The 22,942-nt window shown below is 35.7% G+C and overlaps 1 protein-coding gene across 1 annotated transcript in view; it reads right to left on the reverse strand.

The window, feature by feature from the left end:
* igsf21 (immunoglobin superfamily member 21) overlaps positions 1-22,942 on the reverse strand; it is a 213,571-nt gene that overhangs the window by 87,733 nt on the left and 102,896 nt on the right. The window contains exon 3 of the mRNA XM_015375324.1: positions 6,778-6,899. Coding sequence (XP_015230810.1) covers positions 6,778-6,899 — 122 coding nt within the window. The remainder of the gene's footprint in view (positions 1-6,777; positions 6,900-22,942) is intronic.

Below are 22,942 nucleotides of genomic sequence, written 5' to 3' on the forward strand. Positions count from 1 at the left end.
AGATGGTTCTGGACTGGTCCCCGAACCAGAACCAGAACCATCCGGTCCTTGGCTTTGCCTAGAAATCCTGTCCATAAAGTTTATAAACAGGAATGGTGACAGAGGGCAGCCCTGGTGGAGTCTAACATGCACCAGGAACTCATCAGGCTTAATTTCTAAAATCTTATAGATAAGAAAGCTTTTCGGATATCCTGCTGTTTCTTTAGCTCAAAGTATCATATTAGTATATAAGCAAATATTAAGTGCATCTTTTGTTTGGTTAGAATTTAATAGAAATAAAATAGGAAAAGTTCAAATTATTTCAAATAACAAAAAATTAAATTACATAAATATATTTGAAGCTATCTAATTTCTAATTTGAAAAAAAAAACAATAATTAATAAACACTAAAAAACAAGTAAGTGTTATAATAAGCTAAATATAGAAGAAAAGAGAGCAAGAATCTCATGGTGAAGATAATGCTTTTCTCTGCTTGCACTTCCTTCAGGGATAAGTGTAAGATAAAATAAGCATTTTTTTTTACCACAGAATGAAAGTGATGAGAATAGCACTGTAAATCTGACTCTGGGCTGGTGGCTGGGGGTTGGGTAATTGGTTCTGTCTTGGGAAATGCTGATGTAGCCCGTTGCTTTGTTTTCACAAACAAAGCCACGGTTTAGTGATCCACAATGACTGCCGCATTTGTAGATTCAAATCAAGACAAAAAAAAATAAATAATTATACTAAAAAAACAAAGGTGTCGAAGAAACGCCAACAAATGCATGAACCAGTATTTCTTATTTCTTGCCTGCTTGTGATGTCCCTTCCTGTTTGACAGCAAGTCATGTCCATTAGAAATGGGAAAGGGAAAGGAGGAGAGGTTGCACTCAGAGACTTCTGTTAAATATTAAGACTGAAAGAATTAATTTTTCAGCACTGCTCAAATCTTTGATGTCAAGCTTTTCAGAGGTGCCTGTCCACTGAGAATCTGCTAAGAGAAATGGAGCACATGACTTGGAATGTACCGAAACTCTGCTGTTGCAGTTAGTTAGTCTCTATCAATTAATTAGCTGGCGTTTGAAATCTTAATTAGAATGGGTACACCATTTTATTTGAAATAGTGCTTTTCATCATAATGGCAGGTAATTCCCTCAGGAACATCAGCAGTACAATGCAGATATTAGGTTCATATACTACCAGGGGAAACCTGTTGTGTTGTTGAGAAGCAATTTTTTTTTTAGATCTGTTAAGCAAACGTTTGCCTAGAACCTTAATTTTAATAAATTTTTTTTTCATTTTATATGAAATATTTAATCAAAAGTATTCTAACATAGTTTGTGCTCACACAATGGATCTTACAACTTTTTAGCAATGATTCAAACAAGTACTGATATTTAAATATCATCAAAAAACATCAAAAACAAAAGTCTTTTTGTTCCAGTCTTATGAACAAAATCTGATGTCAATACAAATTTGATTTGATAAAGTGCAAATTAATCTAAAAAAAATTAGTGTTTGTAAAAAAACCGTCATCCAGAATGATCAATGATAAGACCCCCCTGGAAGTTGGGGAAAAATAAATGGCACACAGCAAAGAGATTTTAGCCGAGAAGATAGAAGAAAAGCTCCTTCTCACGATGGTGTATGAAGGCCAAAGTGAGAAAAAATAAATGATGTGAGGAATTCTTTCTTCCTCCTCTTTCTAACCAAGTCAGTACAGTTGAAATGTGGAGAATAAAGTAGAAATGCAGAGTTAAGTTGAAAAACCAAGAATAAAGTAATATAGTATTCAGAAATAAATAAAACTGTCAATAAAAAGCTAACTTTCAAAGGATGTAGGCTTCCAGATGACACCAAAAAGCACACACTCGAGCTGATGTCTGTCATCATTCTGTCTTCCTGCGTTATTAACGATTCTTGAAACTGCTAAATATTTTTTCATTGACAGTTAAATGCTTTATTTTGACCTTTTTCGTGACATTTCAGCTTTATTCTCAACACTATATTTCGACTTTATTCTCCATATTTTAACTTTATTCTCAACATTTCAACTTCATCGACTTTGTGAGGAAGAGGGGGGGGGGGATGTCCTGTCATAGTTTTTTCCCCATTTTTTCCTTACTGTGGCCCTAAAACTGTGTCGTACATTGCTGTTACTCAGGGCTTCTTAAGAACTCCTCTTGTCTTCTAATGCAAACAAATGACACAATCTGAATCTTGAGCTGGAAAAGGCATTATTAACAGAGAAGCTTTTGAGACCTTATCCAGTGAAACGTTACTTCAAATTAACTAAGCACATCGTCAGATACTGTTTCTGGCCTCAAGCATTTTAAGTGAATGGGCCAGGACTGGCAGTGGTAAGTCACTCTGCACTTGATGAAAAGCAGAGATAAATTACCTAGTGGACTAGATGGAGGGGGATGTGTGTAATCAGCCATGTTTCCTCCAGGAATGAGCATGTAACAGAATGACTAGGACAATGCTCTGATTCTATGCATGTCAAAAGAAGTGTGATTGGCCTAGTGCTTACAGCTTATAATGTGCTGATGAAGCTCATCCTTTTGTTTTGTTCTGTTTTTTTTTTTCTCTTAATAATGTTTGTTATGTTTGTTATTTTTGTATTTATGAATTCAAGTCGAAAAAGGCATAGTTGACAGATAAAAGCAAAAGAGATTGAAGATTAAAAAAATAAGTAAAGCTAACAAGAAAGCCCAGACAAAAAGGCGCTTTTCAATGATAAGATTATAAGATTTATTCTTTGTATGTTACATATTTGCCATGACTTATCAGAGCAAATGGATATCCAGCCCAACATACACATTAACTTTAACAGTCCAAGTATAAGATGTTATTGTTCTATTACTGGAATGTTAAGACTGTCTAGAAGCCATTTTAACAAGTATGTGTTCTTGTTAAAGAAAAGCACTTCTAATTTTAGTCAAGTTAAATTGCAATTACTCAAGCACCAAAGTCCAAAGTTGTCCTTGTCCATTTGTTATTATAAACTTAACCACATGCTGGATGTTCTGTGGGATTCATGTGGCAGGAAAACCTGCTCTGCATTAACTTATCAATGTCAGCAGCTTATCAGCTCTGGCATTTTTACCACTCTCTGCCAGAGCACCTGGCAAGCAGTAGGATTGTCTGGCCAACCTATTCTTACTGGTTCATTTTGTTTTTTCTTCCCTCACTTTCATTGTCTCTTAGGTACTCAATGTTCATTTTTGCTGCCAAGCACTTTCCTCAACTCAAGTGCCACCTCTTCATTGCCACTCTATTCTCCAGAGAGACCCTACTCTGGATCCCAGTCTAACCACTCTGACCAAAATGTTTCTCCTTTATACAGCACTTGTCTCTGGTTTAAACATCTCCTCTTTTAGAGTTTAGGATATAAATAGTCAATGTCTCAGGAAAAAAAAAAAACAAGACTAGTTAACTTACAGTAGTAGGTACAATTAATGTGTTTACCCATTTCATAACTTCAGGTGTTCAACAAAAATGCCAAAGAAGCAAAGCAAAAATAATTTAGTAAAAAGATTTAATAGTTTTACTGATAAGAAACAAAGAAACCCTGCATAGCATAATGGCTTCTGTAATTTTGTGTAATTTCAATTCTTCTTCAAGTTCTTTCTTTCTTTCTTGCTTTCTGTCTGCCTGCCTGTCTGTCTGTCTGTCTGTCTGTCTGTCTGTCTGTCTGTCTGTCAATGCCAATGCATTATTTACAAATAAAGGTATTCCTTTTCAAACACAAAACCATCTTTTGATTATTTGATAATAATAAGAAAAGTTTACTCTACTGGTTGTATGCAGTTTTTGCTGTAAAGAAATCTGAATGCAAAACTGAGGGGGAGTATTTTATTTTGGAATTCTAACTAAAGTTTCATTCCAAAAGTTTACCTACTTTACTTTCCTATAATTACCAAGTGGGATTTTTTTCAACCAAAAAATAAACAAGTTAAGCAAACATTTATGATTTGCATAGAATAAGGTTGGGTTTAAAAGACAAAGTTAGATTTAGACATATAATAGAAGTGATGTTATGGTTGCTGTGAAAAAAGCCAGTTGAAACATTTTGTCTTAGGCACTGAGATGTGGAAAAGAAAATATCATGGACAGGATTTAAAGAAAGCAATTTTTCATCGCTGTTAAGAGACAAGGTAGAAAGATGGTATTTACATCAAGAAAACCTTTACACCCACACACAAGAACTTACATGTATGCTTTTAAAAAGTCTTATATCATAGGTAAATATCAAACTCACACTTTCTCTTGATGTGCCACATTCATTTTTTATGAACATTTTTAGCTAGCAATAGAAGAAGAGCAAAAACAGTCACTGCTTGTTTGAACTTGAACACAGAGATCCTGTAGACCTCTGTGTTCAGGAAAGCTTTTCTTTCCTTTTCTGACTTTCAAGCATTGATACATAAACTAATACTTCAATACTAAGTATCACAGCCAATCCCTAAATATATATATATATATATATATATATATATATATATATATATATATACACTTCTGAAATGTCTGATGTTTCCCCAATTATCTTTTGGAGACACTTCTCCAGTGTTCTCTTCAGCCCTTGGTATTTCTCCATTTCTCATGCTGTTTCTTCCTAATGTTTCCATCATTTGTTATGGCCACATCAATCACTACTGCCTTTCTCCGCTTGACATTGATCACAATGTCAGGTTTGTTGGCCACAACCACTTTGTCTGTTGTTATCTGGAAATCCCACATGATCTTAGCCCAGTCATTCTCCACCACCTTGGTAGGTGGTTCCTATTTTGATCTGAGAGTCTCCAGTTTGTCCTTCCATGTATTACTTTTCTTACAGTCTCTTATACCTTGCTGTGAGATTCTGGATTGTTTCTGGGGCCTCTTAGCATAGCCTGCATCTGGAATCTTGTCTGGAATGATAGATCTGTGTGTCATTTGCTGTGGTGTTCAACGCGCGATCCTGTGCTGATCCTATCCAGGGCTTTTTCCTCCTATGATAGTTCTTTCAGTTCCTTCTTTTTCAGCTTCCACATTATGAGACATTTATCAAGTGGAATATACGTTGGGGCCATCATCCGGATATACTCTTCGAGCTTGAATGTTTCATCTTCAGCGGTAGCTCTGATGCTCACTAACCCTCTGCCTCATTCGATGCGCTTAGTGTGTAGCTCGTGGATACTGGATTTAAGGTGGAATCAACCATTGTAAGTAGCTTTTATATTTTAATATCAGTAGTATGAATTTCCTCCTTTGGCCAATTCGTTACACCCAGCAGGATTGCTAGCCTGAAATAGCTGTTGTTTGCCCTGACCTTGTTCTTGCCATTGAGTTGAGTTCTCAGAACTTTGCCTTAATCCGTGCATGTATATAACTGTAGCTGCTTTCCATGTTTCCTCTTTGTGGTTTCCACTTCTGCTATTCATTATATATATATATATATTTACACACACAACTGTGTTTATTATTCTATGCAGCTCAAGTAAAATAACCAATGGGGAACTAATAAGTTAATACTGAATTACTGACACTAATACAGGAACCACTTAAAATCGAATCCCGTGCAAAATACACAGAATATGAATATTTGGTAATGGGTTATGGATTAAAAATCTTAAGTCATTATCTTATTAGTTCTGTGGATGTTTTATTTTGGTAGATTTGATGTAAATTAAGTTTTTAATTAGTCCTATAATCCAATGCAAGACTATTAAGCTACACTGAGCAATAATGATTAAACTTGTGAGCAAAATATGAACTAAAACTGGGACTAAATCAGGTGGCTAAACTAACTAAACTAAAGCAAACAAGGAGTAAAGCTCACTAAAATAAGCACTATGTGTAGAGAAAACAAGCCTTTTGATGAGATTTTACACTCAGTCTCCACATTGATAATTTAAGCTAGCTGCTGTATATTTTATTCATATTTACTCAAGTGCTAGATTGCTTAAAATCGTCATTAATTTACAATGTGAATTATTCTAGGCCAGATAGGGTAAGATACATTTTCAAATGATAGACCTCGTAATAAATGCTCCAAAATCCCGGTACTTTTCAATATGTGGCGCAAGTCCTCCAGTCCTGCTGCTGTCAGCACAGTGAAAACGTGGGCTTGTGCAAAAATACAGATTGGACATAAACCTGGTATGTCCTTGTGTGTTAGCACTAAGGTGATGTTGAAAAAACGCACTGGATTTTTATCACCATGTTTTTTTATATATATATAAGTAAGTGGAATGGAGTTGAGTTTTAATGTCCGTGGTTTTTTTAGCGTGAAAAATTGGGGATATGGAGTGAGAGCGTGTGAAGACACTGAGATGCGTGTGTCTCACACCAGATGGGTGAGAGTTGACAGGCCTGGACTCCTACTGCTGTTATTTGTTCCTCTGCTTTTGCCTATTTGTGGTCTGTTCAAGCTATCTATATAGTAAAACAAAAATAATTAATAGACTGCTGTGGGAGGTGTTTATCTTAGTATCAATGTACCAAAAAATGTGTGATGCTCACTACTGTAGGTTTAAATAAGGACTCGATTTTAATTAGACCTTTGAAAATGTGTTACGGTATTTAACCTGACTTGAGTTCCTCCAAAGTGTTAACCAGCAGTTCCGGTCCTATATATTTGTACCCTAGTTCATTAGCATGTCATTTTAGGCCAGTTTAGGCCAGCTGTTATTGAGAATAAAACCATGCACATACAATCACAGTGTCCAAGACATGCTGGAATATGAAATTCAAATATTTTCAGAAATGTATTAATAAGTATTTTTTAGAATTATGATAAAAGGTGAGCCTCACCGGACAGTCGTTTTGTACACAAAATCCTCACGTCTTCGGTAATCCTCCATATGGGAGTAATTTGTATTAAACATGGCATCGTAGGTAAAGATTTTCTGCTTGATGGTACCTCCGTCTGTGACCTGAAAAGCAAAGAAAAAAGTTATAAGGATGGAATTTAACCAAACAAAACACAAGTGCTTTTATTTTTTTTGTCTTGAGTTTATCTTATTCTATGTTTTTTGGATATTATGGACTGACACACTGATATCACTAATTCTAATAATAACTTAAGTAAGACACTGACAACCTGCTGACATGATAACATCATAGAGATCTTATTCACCCTCAGGTCTGTGTCTCTAGACATGGCTAAAATATAATGAGGACTGACACAGTGCAGTGTTCTGTATGTGTCAAACCTTGAAGAAGTCTGCTTTCAGCAGATGTAGTGGCATGTAACGAGATTCTACAAAGATGGATGTTCAAAACACTGGTCTTATCTCTTCTTTTTTAAGCATTGTATCTGATGAGAGAAGCTTTTCTTCCCTTTCTAATATTCAAAGGACTGCTGAAGTCACTTAGCATTTGAATGAATATGATTTCTGCTCTCTTCAGAAGCTATGACATCCATAAAGTAAAACTGGTGACAGGATTTTAATGGAGCCACTAACACTGCTTTGAAGAGGGGAATTGTTGGTGGGCTAAGGATTCCTTATATGATGCTGTCATTCTGATCCAATCAAATCCCCCCAGCAGGTAAACATTGTCAAAGCATTTCAGGAAAAGTCCCTCCATACATTGCAGCATGAAGCATTAAAGCTAAATTTGATCTATGTGAGGAATTGACTGTTCATGTTATAACTAAAGTATCTATATTAACCTCTTGCCTCTGCTTTATTGTGTTAGGTTGAAGTGCATTGAGTTCCTTTTTCAGGACCAAACTAGGTGTTATTAATTTGATTGCTTTTAACAGTTGGCTCTAAAGTAAACAAGTAAAGATTTTATTTTAACAGTATGATGATTATGGATACATTTAAGATATTACTTCTTGTTTGCACTGTGTTTTAAGAACTTATGTAATAAATCTTATATAATAAATTCTTGCAACAGCCTAAGGCGAAGATAGGTTCCACAACATTTATTCAAAATGTTTTCCCTTTTATTTGCTTTATTTCTGCTTTGGATTTACAAAGAAGATTAAAGAGTAAAAAAATATGGAAGCAAACACATAAGTGAAGTCCAGCAGATAATAGTAGTTGTCTATTTTAGCATGAGGTCATAGCTGTTTTCTATTTAGCCACAAACATAACAAAATACTGTAAAGTAGTGAATGACAAGGGATGTGTTTAATGACTTTTTTGAAAATTACAAAACATTACATGAAAAAAATAATTTTCATGTAATTTTGTTTTGTTTCACATAATGAAAACAAATAAAGCTCAGATTGTAGTTCCATTTTTCTTAACATATGAAGGGATTCAGTTGTGTTTTTAAATAGATATAAATTAAATTTAAATAGATGATTGTGTAGATGGATTAGTTATCATTAAAAAAAAATTTCATAGATATGTGAAACAAATAATTACATTGCTTACGTAAAACACCTTTGTCCAAGTAGAAAAAACATTCAACTCTCTCACCCTCACTGAGCTAGGTAGAGATTTCTCAGTGCCCCTCTGCTGCATAATTTTGTTGGGGCCGAGTAAAAGAATTAAAATTTTTTGCAGAAGCTTAAAGGGCTCATTTTGCTTGACACATGGACATTCCATGCAGAAAATGGGCTGCCTTTCACAGCATCTGCAGCATTTACACTCTGTGTGGCTTTCCCCATTCTAGACGGTGTTCTGTCAAAACAGCATACGCTGTCAGATCGGCATACATTGTTCTAATGCGCATGCACGCACATGCACAACAGAGAATTATTCCCGAATAGAATGTTGGCAACAGTGTAACAACCACCAAAAACATGTTTATTTTAATTTTAAAAAAGAAAACCAGATTTGATTATAATGTTATTTCTTGGATGTAGAAATGTTATGTTTATCTGTGAAAAGTTCCATTGTAGATATTGCTTTATGTCTTGGATTGTTGTATTGTTGGAAAATAAATCTCTTTCCCAGTCTCAGGTCTTTTGCAGACTCCAACAGGTTTACTTCCAGAATGGTCCTGTTTTTGGCTCCATCTATTTTACCATCAGGTTTAACCATCTCCTTTCTGTCACTGCTGAAGAAAAAGAGGCCCAGACCATGATGCTGCCAACACCATGGTTTACAGTGGGTATGGTGTGTTTAGGGTGATGAGATGTGTTTCTTTTATGCCAAACAAACGTTTTGCATTGTTGCCAAAAAGTTTAATTTTGGTTTCATCTGACGAGAGCAACTTCTTCCACATGTTTGATGTGTCTCCCAGGTGGCTTGTGGCAAGCTGTAAATATACTTTTTATAGATATCTTTAAGAAATGGCTTTCTTTCATTGAAGCCAGATTTGTGCAGCATATAACTGTTTTTGTCCTATGGACATAGTCTCCCACCTCAGCTGTAGATCTCTACAGTTCATCCAGAGTTATCATGGGCCTCTTGTCTGCATTTCGGATCAGTCGAGTCCTTGTTTAAGCTGATAATTTAGAGAGACAGCTGGGTCTTTGTAGATTCACAGTGGTCTGATACTCCTTCCATTTCAATAATATCGCTTGCACAGCGCTTCTTGGAATATTTAAAGCTCGGGAAATCTTTTTGTAATCAAATCCGACTTTAAACTTCTCCATAACAGTATCTTGGACCTGCCTGGTGTGTTCCTTGTTCTTCATGATGCTCTCTGCCCTTTAAACAGACCTCGGAGACTATTGCAGAGCAGGTGCATTTAGAGAGAGACTTGATTACACACGAGTGGATGTATTTATCATCATCAGTCATTTAGGTCAACATTGGATCCTTCTTAAGCCCATTCAGAGATCATCTGTTTCCACCTGTATATGAAACTTTACTGAAAATTATTTAGTAAAAACGTATATACCTGACACAGAGACGGAAAGGGAGGTGAGAAACAATAAGGGAATAAGAACTAAGTTGACAGAGAGAGATAGGGTGCATGAAAAGGTAGAAAACAAAACAGCAAAACCACAGAAGATATATAGTAACTCTTAGAAATCTGCTTCCATACCATGTATAAGAGGAGAGAGAAAGAAAACAGAGAACATAACATAGCAAAGAGAATACAACAGACAACCAAGGTTAACATTGAAAAAAAGCTTCAAGAGCAGCAGGTATCCCTTAGATATCTATATGTGTGGAAGGCAAAATCTATGGCAGTTACATAATATTATTCAGGTGGTATATATCTGTAGCTGCAGGTTAGTATTTAGTGTTAGTCTTTATCCATGACCTTGTGGTATGTATGCACGGGCATGCTTATGTATAAAGGAGTTACAAAGCTTCTTCAGAAGAAAAATATGCTTAATAGTTGCCACAGTTCTGCCTTTGGTTGTAGTTTACTACTAGAAATATGAAGATAAAAAAAAAAATGAGACTTGTCTATGTTAAACACCAGTTAATACTTTTGAGAATATGCCCTTCAGTTAAAACATCTACAAGAACTAGGCTCAGGGTAAGTAGCTTTTTGCCAAAAACAAAATTTTGAAAATACAGAACATACACACAAAACAAAACACAAATCAATGAGTACTTTCTATGTTGAAAAGGTATATGAGGTTTCAATGAAATGTTATGATCAAAATGAACAACTACAGTAGTAGCCATTCAAAATTTCTCCACTTTCCTTGATGTCCCTTGGCTGGTCCTTGGCTGGTCCGCTACAATTCCTATTTAAACATCTATCTTTGTACTAAAATATTCTTTCTGTAATGATTTGTGGACATTAAGATCTAAAGAAAAGCCTCATCTCCTGGTCAGACCCTGTAATTCAGTGAAAGGGTCGAGTCAGAGTTAAAAAACGCATGCCCAGGGGAAGGCAATTGGCTGGAAGTTGGAGGGGAGTACGCTTCCATTCAGCTGGCATTTGACTGGGAAGGGCGATTTTGAATGGCTTCAACTGCAAGTTTTTTTTTTTTTTTTTCCGCATTATCATTGGAGGTAAATTTAATTTAAAGGAAAAATTAAGGGAAAGATGTGTTTAAAAATTTTGTTTGATAACCTCCTTGAACTTTTGTTTCAACTAGAAACCCTATCAAAGGGACCAGTACAATCCAAACACCTGCCTTTTCAAGAAGAGAGTAATTTTAGTACACCAACCATCCCACAGAAAATTATTTGGCAGATATTGTAGGAATTTGGTTTGGGTTTTTCAAAGCTCCAAGGATAGGAGAATCTATATTTTTTTTCCACTGCAATGTAACTTCTATTTATCTATCCCTCTTTACTGGTTGTACCTCTTAATGAATATTGACCAATAAACCTCTGTCATAAATCTGATAGAATCTGCACTTTACTGAATGTCTTGCAAAGAACTTTTTGCAGTATTAAGCTATGAGTAGGGGAAATAGAACAGAGGGCTGTAGAAAGAATGGATATGGAATAAAGGAGAACCAAACTGTGCCAAAATGGCTGTACACGTGGGAGATGAATACTCCTTTGATTAAAGAAAAGCAGTTTTAGAAAAGCAAAGCCTAGCTACAACCACATTGTTGAATTTAGGCCATTTAATGCATATGAGGAACAGAGGCATCTGCACCTCCCCAATGTTTAGCCATCTGGAGATATGAAAAGGCAGGTGTGAATGGTAGAGAATGAGCTATCCATTCTTTGTTGGCTTTGTGGCAGAGATGGATGTTGGCAAAGAAAATAGTTCTGAGGCAGAAGAAAAAAAACCATGACAGGTACTGTAGCTGACAATGGGTGGGTTTAAAGGTGCTCAAAAAAAGGATGACATGCTACTCCAGAGCATTACAGATGCCAGGTTCTCTCAGCGGGTGACCTGCATCTTTACTGGCAATCCAGCAGAACTGCTTTTATAATGGTGGCTCCTATTATTGGGGTGAGATTAGTACAAGGTCTCAGGGGTTTAACCGAAGTCCTCCTCCCTCTATTTGTCTCAGCCAGGCCTATTTATAGGCTGTAGCTACAACAGCAGCCAGTGGTGGAATTACAGTTTACACATTGCAAGCACGATAGAACAGATGGAATATATATTACTACTAGTAATAATAATAATATTCTTATACAGCACCATCAATACTAAAAGACAAAGGACATTTGGTGAAAGGCATGAATTCTCTACTTTTTTAGTAATCTCCAAGCCTTTGAGTTACTTTCACAAAAGGCAGACAATAGCACTGCACAGTAAGTAGTATCTAGTGTGTGGGAGACAAGAGTACTAAAATACAGGAGCAATGTTCCAAGCTCCTGTGAAGTAAGAGCCAAAATATGGTGCCATTGCTTTTAAAGATTACAAAGCAAAATATCCTGGGGGCAATGCAGTGTATCTTACGAAAGCATAATAAACTAGTCAAATTGATATGCAGTGGGTCTGCACTGTATACATGGTTTATTAGTTTGCAGCAATTGTAGCAGCCAAACCTAAGATGCTTAAGCATAGATATATCTGTTGTCTGAGTTGGACCAAAGGTGAATTTTACACATGTGCATATGCTTTAAATAATTAATATTTATCCAGTAAGCAGATTTAGCATGCAAAACTGGTGGTAATGGCTCTAACCTATGAGTTTACAGCTCTCCATGTCGTCCTCCCCTACCTACAGCTGATTGACGGAGGGCATAGTTAAAGGGATTTAATGCTTCAAATGACAGGTTTCCTTCGTCTCTCTGTCTCTAAACACTGCTGGCGAGGAAGCACAGCTAATTCGGGCTTGGTGGGGATGAATGATGCAAACAAGCACAACATTTTTGATGCTTAGTCTAACTCATCATGCAATGTCATGTGTATTTAAACATACATTTACAGTAGAGACAAATTCAGCAATCCCTTTACAAGAAAAAAAAATTCACCTGATTTTGTCGGTGACTTACACTGTATTTTGTATCCAGTTAAAAAAAGATACAAAATATTATGGTAATGAGTACACTCTGAAATTAGTCATGAGAGGGATTCATTTATGCAATAAAAACACAATTTTTGCCCCTGCATGAATTATTTATCACGTGTTAAATATATAAAACTAAATCTTTGCTTAAAATGCTGGTCATATCAATACATTTTGAGTCTGACTATAGGTTCCTCATCCATTCATTGTCTAAAAGACTGAGGATAAACAGGTCACTCTACGCCGAGACAGTTGTTTCCCTTTTGCACCCCTCTATGTCAATACTGCCTGTACATTTCTAAATTAAAAAACATAATCATTATTTACTATCTTAAATTTTTCTTTATAAGTATCACATTCAGTGACATTTTTCAGTCACCTACAAACTGAAAAATATTGTTATCTAAATGCGGAAAAGAAAAAAAACCCAACAACTTTTGCATGAATCAATGTAATGTTTTAAAAAATATATTTCTGTTTTTTTGGTCTGTTTTTCTAGCTTCTAATTAAGATCTTGGCTATAGAAGATTTTTCTAAGTGTATATGTAGAAGCCTACATGCAGTACCAGAGATATACATTTTTATTAGGAGATTTTTATGAAAAACTTTGACAGTGGCATCATAGTGTTTGGGTCTCTGGGGTTTTGCTGTTTTTCTGGTGTAACTGAGCTTCCTGTAACAAGGAGGATCTTTGCTGGTGGCTGGGCCAACCTGTGTTGCTGCACACCTGAAAACAAACATGACTAGGGTGTATATAAAGAGGGAATCTTCTGATCTGTATGGAAAAGGTCTAACAGTATCCAGCAGTTCTCACCACAGTTCTCCATCACCTGTCTTCCTACTCTCTCTCCATCACGACGTATCTTGCATGTACCAACACTCTGGGATCTCACTCACACTCTTCTAGACCTCTGGGTCTGCAAAGCCAGCTGAATCGAACCCCTATAGATCCATGCTACTTCTCCTTCATCCCTCAAGTCAGCAAATTAGTCATCAGTTGTCATCAACCAACTTGTTCCTGATCATTCTGTTTTCTGCCCTCAGACCAACTAGAAAGTTCAAATGAATTCCTGCAGTTCTCCACTTCCTGACTTTTTTCTTATAGATTTTTGAAAATAAAACCCTTGAAATAAATTTTTTCTCCATATGATTCTGCACGTGGGTAAAAAAAAAACTACAAACCAACATAACACATGACAGATATTTTATGTGGTGCAATCAGCACTCTGCTATTAGGGATTTTGATTCTGAAACAGCGTACCAAGGTTGTGATTGGCCACTGCTCGATCTGACAGATTACATACGCGGATTAGAGCCAAGCCTCACTAAAACTGTGGTTCCATCAGTAATAGACCAGCTGCACTCAGCTGCACTGGAGGTTGTTGCTTGAGGGTCATGCACAGACAGTCTGAAATTTATACCGTTAGGAGTTATGCAAGCATGTTATCGAAAAGCATCTAAGATGCAGCCTCACAAATATAGTTATTATGGCTGTCATTTCAGGGCAGACAGGCTGTCTGTGGGCTGACCTACAAGGTGATAAGACGACACCAGTTTAGAGTTGTAGAGGACTGCGGTTCTACGCCATTTTTCTTCATATAATAAACAATATAGTTCAAACACTTTTTTCTTATTAGAGAGAGAGCTTATGCAGCATGTGACCAGGGTATTTAGAACTGCTTTAAGAAGGACAGTATTATTCAATGTATTTATTTTACAAAGATTTAAAGCATTTTAGCTTCTTGGTTTTAGACTTCTTATTCAAACTCCTGTATAAACTTAACAAATAATGGCCAATAAAAACAAAAACAAAAAAAACTTGCCGGGTTTCTTCACTAAAGCCTATCCAGTGCTCACCAAAACATATTAGACCCAATTCCTTATTGGTCTTGCATTACAGTTTTTACAATTTGGGAACTACCTTAGATCATCACTGCATAAGGATTAACATTCTTTTATACTTTTGGTTTGTGGATGAGTAAAGCCGCTGCTTTTTCTCCACAAATAGCTCTGCAAAATCATTGTTAACTGAGTCAAAACTGTTATTCGATTAATCACTTGCAACCAGTCATATTAAGAAACAGCCTGAAAGAAATAAGTTAGAGATTATGTTTAAATATTCAGTATGTATAAAAAAAGAAAAGAGAAAAAAGAAAGCAACAGCACCACTAAATCATGGGGACTATAGTAGCTAATTGAACATGTTTATCATTAAAAAGGTATGTAACTTTTTACATGTTTGCATGTTAAAAAATAACTCCTAGCTTGTTACTTGTCCCAATTTCTTCACAAACGAAATATATTACAAGATAATACCCAAGGACACATGATTAGCCTGCAGTAAATCTTCAGTTAAACATAAAAGATTAAGGATCTCATGACAACACCGTTTACAAGCATAGCCACAAAGGATGACTGCATGACTTCTGCAAATAGTGGCATATTATACAATAAGGAAACTCAATTCAAACATTGAAATATCCCACTAAGGACAGACAGGTAATAGGATGTAGAACGAAGGGCAAAACACCATTGAGAATACTGCATATTATTATACAATTAATTGTAGAATACAGGAAAAAAAGAAACTTAATATTTATTGAAAGAGCCTTGTTAAAACTGCTTAAACACAAAATTTGTGCTAATGTATTATGTATTTGTGATACTTTGAAATATATCTGGTAATTTTAAAAACAATGCAAATGGAGAATGGATTTCCACAAGTCTCAGTTTTGAGACATTATTATTCATTTATATATTTATATCTGTGGTGTGTAGTCTGTTTCAAATTGTCTTTGCTGATAAAACAAATTTTGTTCTAGGGGAAAATTTGAAGGCGCTTTTGAAAACAGTTTGTTGCTTTCTGACTTACTGAAGAGAGTAATGTTTTTGTTTATTATTATTATTATTTAATATAATTTTATTTGTATTCATCTTTATGTATTGTGTTAAGGATTTTTGTCAGATCGCAGTGAATGATAAATATAATATATAAAAATGATATATAAAACTTGTGTCTGACTAAAGGGTGTTAGACCTCATATGTTTGCCTAAACATCTTCCAAAAAATGTTTTTTAATTGTTTTATTATTATCTTTTTTCATATCATTATTTATGCCAAATGTGAGCATTTGTTTTTAATTTCAGTTTAAAATAAATAAAAGTAAAAATAAAGCCTGGCTTATTAAAATAAAGTTCTTCTTTAATTATGTAAGAAAAAATTAAGAGAGAAATAAAAAGGTCATCATAAAATTAATTCAGAAACTCTTGGAAGCAAATTTTGAAAGTCCCCTGTATTCCCCTTTTCCAAATAGATTTTCGTCTATCAAATTAATAATTTGCTGAATAAGATAAAAGAATTACTCTACCTGGTTCTAAAATGATACACTTTATGGTCCCTATATAGACAAATCAGTTTCATCTTATTCAATATATTCCAGAAAAAAATGTATTAAAATTATTCGCAATCAGATTTTGGAACTTGTCCCATGTCAAAAACTAAATATTTATAATTCAAAATGTACATACTGGTAACCAGGTAACTAAAGGAAAATATACAGTATATCTATATAACCTTGAGAATAGCTCAATGGTATACAGCAACAAGCATGTCCAGCAACAGGCACAGTTCCTGTCCTTAGCAACTTTGTCTGTTGTTTACAAGCTTGTTCTTTAAAATCCTAATTAAATACTTCTTAGATGAAAATAATTGCACTTAACTCTTATAATCTCCTATAATAAAGTAAATTTCTGAAGCCTGAAATGTAGACTGCTTCAAAGGATGTAAGATTAATCTATCCTAGTGTCTTGCAAGCTACCCTGTCTAACACTGACTCAGGATTCAATACAACTATTTTGAAGAAGATTCTATGTTATAGACTACTATATATACTATGTACTATAATAACTATTTTAAACGCACTGTCATGGCTCTGTGGCAGTGAATTAAATACATTTATTTTTTTTTTATCATAAACAGACCTAGTCAAATATTGTTTCAATTCATGGGACAGACTGTGGGGTTTAAACCAGGTACCTTCAGCCTTCTCACAACTCAAGCGGTCTGCTGTAACTAGGACAACAAATAAAAAAAAAAAGCTAACTTTACCAAACTAATTGAATTTACCAAAACTAAGTTAATACGACAAAGTCTCACAAAGTGTATTTTAACAGAAAAGCTTATAAAAATGATAGTTTTAATTACCTACTTTTTTTTAAGGCAATCCATTTCCAAGATTTTTGCAAAAAGGTCACCATAACAGATTTTAGATTGTAGATGTTTATAGCCACAAAACCAATGGCCACTTATATATTGGCAAGTTACTGCCAAATCTCACAGACTGTGTTTTGACTCCCAGAAAAACACAAGCTGAAAAACAGATGGTCTTAAAAGACATCAAGGCCACCATGGAAATATCCAGTCTGCATATTTTTATGCAGGCTCAGTGTTTGCAGTCTAACCCTCAATATCTTGCTTACTGATGCAATTTCTTTAGTAACTATCAATCTACCCATCCATTCATCCATCCATCCATCCATCCATCCAAAACAGTAACCATAAAAAAAAAAAAAAATATTCCATGGCTATCAAGGAATGTCAATTCTGGCAGCTCACACTAGTGCAACCTGTAGTTGTAGTGCTGCTGTTTTTAAACCCATAAAGACGAATCCTTCTAGGCAAATTTCCATTCAGATGCTTATCACTGAGCCACCCGCTGTTCTCCTGGGTTGTTGAAGTCTGCTCCTTGGTGTGAATTGTGTACTTGACCATCTGAATCTCGAGGAGACTGTTTATATAATTTTGCGGGAATGAGTCTCAAGATTGTATATAAGGTTGTATACAGTACACCTGGACGTTGAAAGTGTAATACTCTCCCTCTGTTTAACACCTTTGGTTTTGTGTAAGATTTCATTTTTGGGTTCTCAGTTATGCTTTATTTTATGTTATTCTGTATTGTCAAGATTTATATCAATTTTGAAATCTTAGGTTACTCTACCTTGTTATCTCTTTTCATCATTTTTGCTAGTATCTATTCCTTTGTCTTTAATTAGAATAGAATAGAAAATCCCTTTGTTGTTCCACAACGGGGAAATTGTGGTGTCGCTTGCCGAGTCGTTTGACCAGGGCAGACGTGTCAGTGAGCTCTTCCGACTGCCACTAAAAGCTGATTGTTCCCGGGTTTAAATGGGTTTTTTGGCCAGTAGGAATGGGGTATTAGATGTTGTGCTGGCTTTCTGCTAGCTTTGTTGGCAGACTGAAACACCCAATTAGGATAACTACAAGTGTAAAGTGATTTCCTGGTGTCTTTGTGGGATGTTATTTTTGTGTCTCCTGTGCAACAGAGGGAATGTTATTCACTTATAAGCTTACTTTCGAAAAGAAGATTTGCAATTTTTCCACTATGTCAGACTCACCAACGGTAAGTGAAAATGGGGACAAGCACATAGGATGGCCTTACATAAACATATCACCAGAATGATAACGATTAGGAGGACCACTAATTTTGATGATCCACCCAGAAAAAGAACATCCCCCACTATACATTTAAGTAGATCATTTGCTAATGCATACTGACACTGCAGCTGTAAGTAGTTTGTTTGTACTTTTAAAGCATTTGTTGTTTGTTGTGGGCTACGTCTTAAACCGTAAGTCCAAAAAAGAGGGTTAGATAAACAATAGTTCAAGGGTTGAGTCTATCATTGATGGTTGATAGATTTGTCAAATTACCCAACCTTAGTTGAAAGTCAGACAATGTGAGACTTTAGAAGTGGAGTCTATGAAGTTTAGAGTGCGATGAGGAGTGCTTATAACCAGTGAAGCCAAAATTCTTGTTAATTTTAGGCAATGTTTTGTGAGACAGAGTTAACATTGTTGACAGTAAGTCCTATCAGCACCACTTCTTTGCATATTTTTGTGACTGAAGGATCTCTTTTCGTGCAGTTACTAGAGATAGTCGGTTATTTCTTTTTTTTAGTAATTAGTTGGGTCCCTTTACAGGCCCTATTGGGTGTTTAGTCCATCAGGAGATGCATTATTAAGGGTTAAAAAGACATAACCAGGATGACTAAAAACTTGCAAAGGCAAGTCTTTCTGCTTTAATTGAGGTGTTTACAGTGAGTCTAGGCTAGATCTGTTTTCATTTTAATATATACTTTTTTTTTTTATTTTCTATGTATCTTAATAATAAAATGACAGACATGTTACAGGAATTTGACCATTTATATGAAACAAATGGTCCTACTTTATGTACGAATCCATGATGTGCGGTTCGGAATTAGAATAAAACATTAATTTCCCTTTACAGCAAATAGCAGAGGGCTCATTTCATGCTTAAATAACAAATGTCTAATCCTTAATGTAGGATGGATATTTTTTTCCATTTTTAATAAGACATACTTTAATTCAAAGGACCTCTGTAAGCACTTATTCAGATTATTTACTCCTAATGCTTGTTTCCAGGGTGACTTATTCTCTTCTTTCAAGTTAAGTTAAAAAAAAAAAAAACAATCACCAAGTATTAAAAGCCTCACTCTTTTGTTCTTTTAAATTTTAATTTTGCAGATTCAGTGCCAACTTTGTGTTCTATTTGCCTGTCTTCTAGTCTTTAAATGTCTGCCAAACAGAAAGGGGACCAGTAGGTAGAAACAGTGTAGTCTGTTTTAACTAATTTACCATTTAACTAATAATATGAGCATTAATAATAAAAAAAAAAAAAAAAAAAAAAAAACAAGACATATCTTAACTGTTTATGTTTTTAGGCCATTCATGTTTTTAAAATTATGGGAAAGAAAAGAAAATCCATCATGTTTCAAATCAGGTTCTTATTAGATACTTGAGCAATTAGAAGAAGGTAATTAAAGCACACACAAACTGTGCAAGTGGCTTCATATAGTGACCTAAATAAATAAGGACTGGGAACTCATCAGTAATGTTGTCAAAATTCAACTAATGCTACGTTCAGACCACAAGCCCTAGAAGCAGCAAAAAAGCTTCTGCTGCTTCATTTTCGATGCTTGTTCACATTAAGGTCAGACGTGCTTCAGGAGCAGCTTTAGTACTCCGGTAGCGCATCCAGTAAAGTGTGTCCAGATGCGTGTGATGTTTCTGCTGCTCCTGTGTTCAATGGTAGAGAACGGCTTTGCTACATTTGCTGTTATATATGGGTAAAAAGTAGTTTTAATATGTTTTTAAGATAGAAAGTTCACCAAAAAACTTCAACTGTGCAGTCAGTTCATCAAGATTATGAAGATTATGATCCTGCCTTCAAATACAATTTCGCTGCAGGAGCTACTCAGACCCCCGTACACCGGCAGAGCTCTGTCACTGGAAATGTCGTTCAAGAGCAGCCTCTGGCCCGGTCACCTCTTCAGGGTTTTCTGCTAGTGTTTGTGGTGGCTGGAAGGCATTTTTAATGTACATAATCAAAACAGCACTCACTAGAATAATAAAAGCTATCTGGACGAATGAAATATTCTCATTGAATACATTCTTCTGTACAAAGTTGAACATGCTGGAAAAAAAAATCACACAAAGTCATCTTTGGAAATCAAACTTATTAACCAATTGAGGCCTGGATTTGGAGGGGGAAAACACATTACAGGCTGATCCAACTTTGATGTAATGACCTTTAAACAGCTCAACATTTTGTTTGTCGCCTCCACATGCCTGTATAACCTCCACACGATAGCTGGGAATGCTTGTGATGAGGGGGTGGATGGTCACCAGATGGATGTCGTTCCAGACCTGGACTAAAGCATCCACCAACTAACTCCTGGACAGTGTCTGGTCTAACATTATTTTGGTGGATGGATCAAGACATGACTTCCCAAACTCAAGAGTTTAGGTCTGGGGAACGGTGGGCCAGTCAATAGCCTCAATGCCTTCATATTGAAGGAACTGCTGACACACTCCAGCCACAAGAGGTCTATCATTGTCCGGATTGTCCTGCATTAGGATGGACCTAGGGCCCACCGCAGACCCACTGCCAAACCGGTCATCCAGAAGGATATTGCAGTCAGCAGATTGCTCTCCACGGTATCTCCAGACTCTATCATCTCTGTCACATGTGCTTAGTGTTAATCTCTTTAATCTGTGAAGACAACAGGGCGCCAGTGGCGAATTTGCCAATCCAAGTGTTCTAAGGCAAATTATAAGCATCCAGCACAGTATTGGGCTGTGAACACAACCCCAATCTGTGGACGTTGGACCCTCATGCCATCCTCATGGAGTCAGTTTCTACAGACAAACATGTGGCCTGCTGGGGGTCATATTGCAGGACTCTGGCAATGGTCCTACTGTTCCTCCTTGCACAAAGTGGGAGGTAGCAGACTTGCTTTGGTTTTATCTGTTTTAATTCATTTATTTTACTATAATCTTTTACTCTTTTTAAACCTATATGTTGTTTGTGGGAGCTGTGCTAAAGGGCTTTATAAATAAATTTGAGTTGAGTTTTTGCCCTACTACAGCCTTCTGCATGTCTCCTGGTGTACTGGCCTGTCTCCTGGTAGCGCCTCTAGCCTGTGTCTGTCAGCATAGACTGACAGACACAGCAAGCCTTCTTGCCACAGCTCACAATGATATGCCACCCTTGATGAGCCGCACTACCTGAGCCACCTATATGGGTAGTAGAGTCCATCTCATGCTACCACCAGTGTGAAAACAACGCTGACATTAAAAAGTGACCCAAACATCAGCCGGTAAGCATAGGTACTGAGAAGTGATCTGTGATTACTAAGCAGAACCACTCCTTTATTGAGTACGTCTTGCTAATTGCCGATAATTCCCACCTGCTGTCTATCCATTTGCACAACAGCAGGTGAAATTGATAGTCAATCAGTGTTGCTACCTAAGTGGACAGTTTGATTTCACTTAAGTTTGATTTGATTGAAGTTGTATTGTGTTATTTATGTGTTCCCTTTACTTTTTGAGCATTGTAGTATATATAATTACCATGGAAGAAATTTAACCCCACCCCACGCTATTAAAAACAACTCCATAAGTGGAGGGGATGGAACCTGATCCTAACCTCCAAAGAAAGTTAGATAGGATAAAAAAATAATATATATATATATTTATTTACAACCAGGAATATGATGCACTAAAAGCAAAAGCAAATTATTTGTTTTAAACTGCATTAAGGAATAATCGATATATAACCCAACACAAAGTCTAGTATTTATAACAGCACGTTCAGTCTCTCACAAGCCTGACTAGCCTCAGGCCATCTGAATAAAATATCATTGCTCATAAAAAGTTATATTAGCAGTAATAATTATTATATAAAATTACTCTCCTGTGGGAATGTTGACATCAGCACTGTTGACATGAATCAGTTTCCAAAGTGATAACAGTTAATTTTCGGGTGCAGTACATCGGTTTCACATTTCCCTGGTGTGGTGTCAAACTGCAGAAATATTTCTGGGGTTAGATAACTGACCCTGAAAAAATGAGGGAGAAGGAAATGAAAAGAAAAGAAAAAAAAAAAAGAATGTCCCTCGTCTGGTTCATTGCTTGTTTGGACAAGTCAGCTTGATAGTTAAAGATTAATTCTTGCCCAACACTGAACCAGACAAATGTGATGGTGCAAAGCTGTTTTAAATTCCACCATCAAACAAATCCACACTTTATTTAAGCTCTTTTCCATTTCTATTATATCCTTATAATAGAATAATTTATATCTATCTAGTTTATATAATTTAAACAATTTCTTTTTGATTTCTTCAAAGAATTAGAACATCACTGAAACATGAATCATTTCAGTAATTTAAATTATAAAGGAAAAGCTATATGATACAGAATAATCATATACAAAGCAAACAAATCCATATATTCTTCATTGATTTTGATTGACTAAAACAAATAAATTAAAAACAAGTAAACAAATTTTTGAATAAGCTAAGTGCAAAATAGACAAAGATCCGATAAAGCTTTGAAGACAAACAGACAGACAGGCTAGAAAAATAGAAATACTAGATAGGTACTATTAATACAAAAAATAAATTACAGTATAAATCTCAAGCCAACAAATTTACCTGAATGAAGACAAATATAAGAGACACCAAACAAGTTCAGCAGATGAGCAGAAGGCTGTCAAAAACTTAGGGTACATGCATAAACACCATACATAATCAAGGTCATCAAGAGAGCTTTACATGATATCAAAGAAAAGATAAGTAACACAAAAAGCA

The sequence above is a fragment of the Cyprinodon variegatus genome, unplaced genomic scaffold, assembly GCF_000732505.1.
Source record: "Cyprinodon variegatus isolate N-32 unplaced genomic scaffold, C_variegatus-1.0 Scaffold117, whole genome shotgun sequence".
NCBI classification, from domain to species: Eukaryota; Metazoa; Chordata; class Actinopteri; order Cyprinodontiformes; family Cyprinodontidae; genus Cyprinodon; species Cyprinodon variegatus.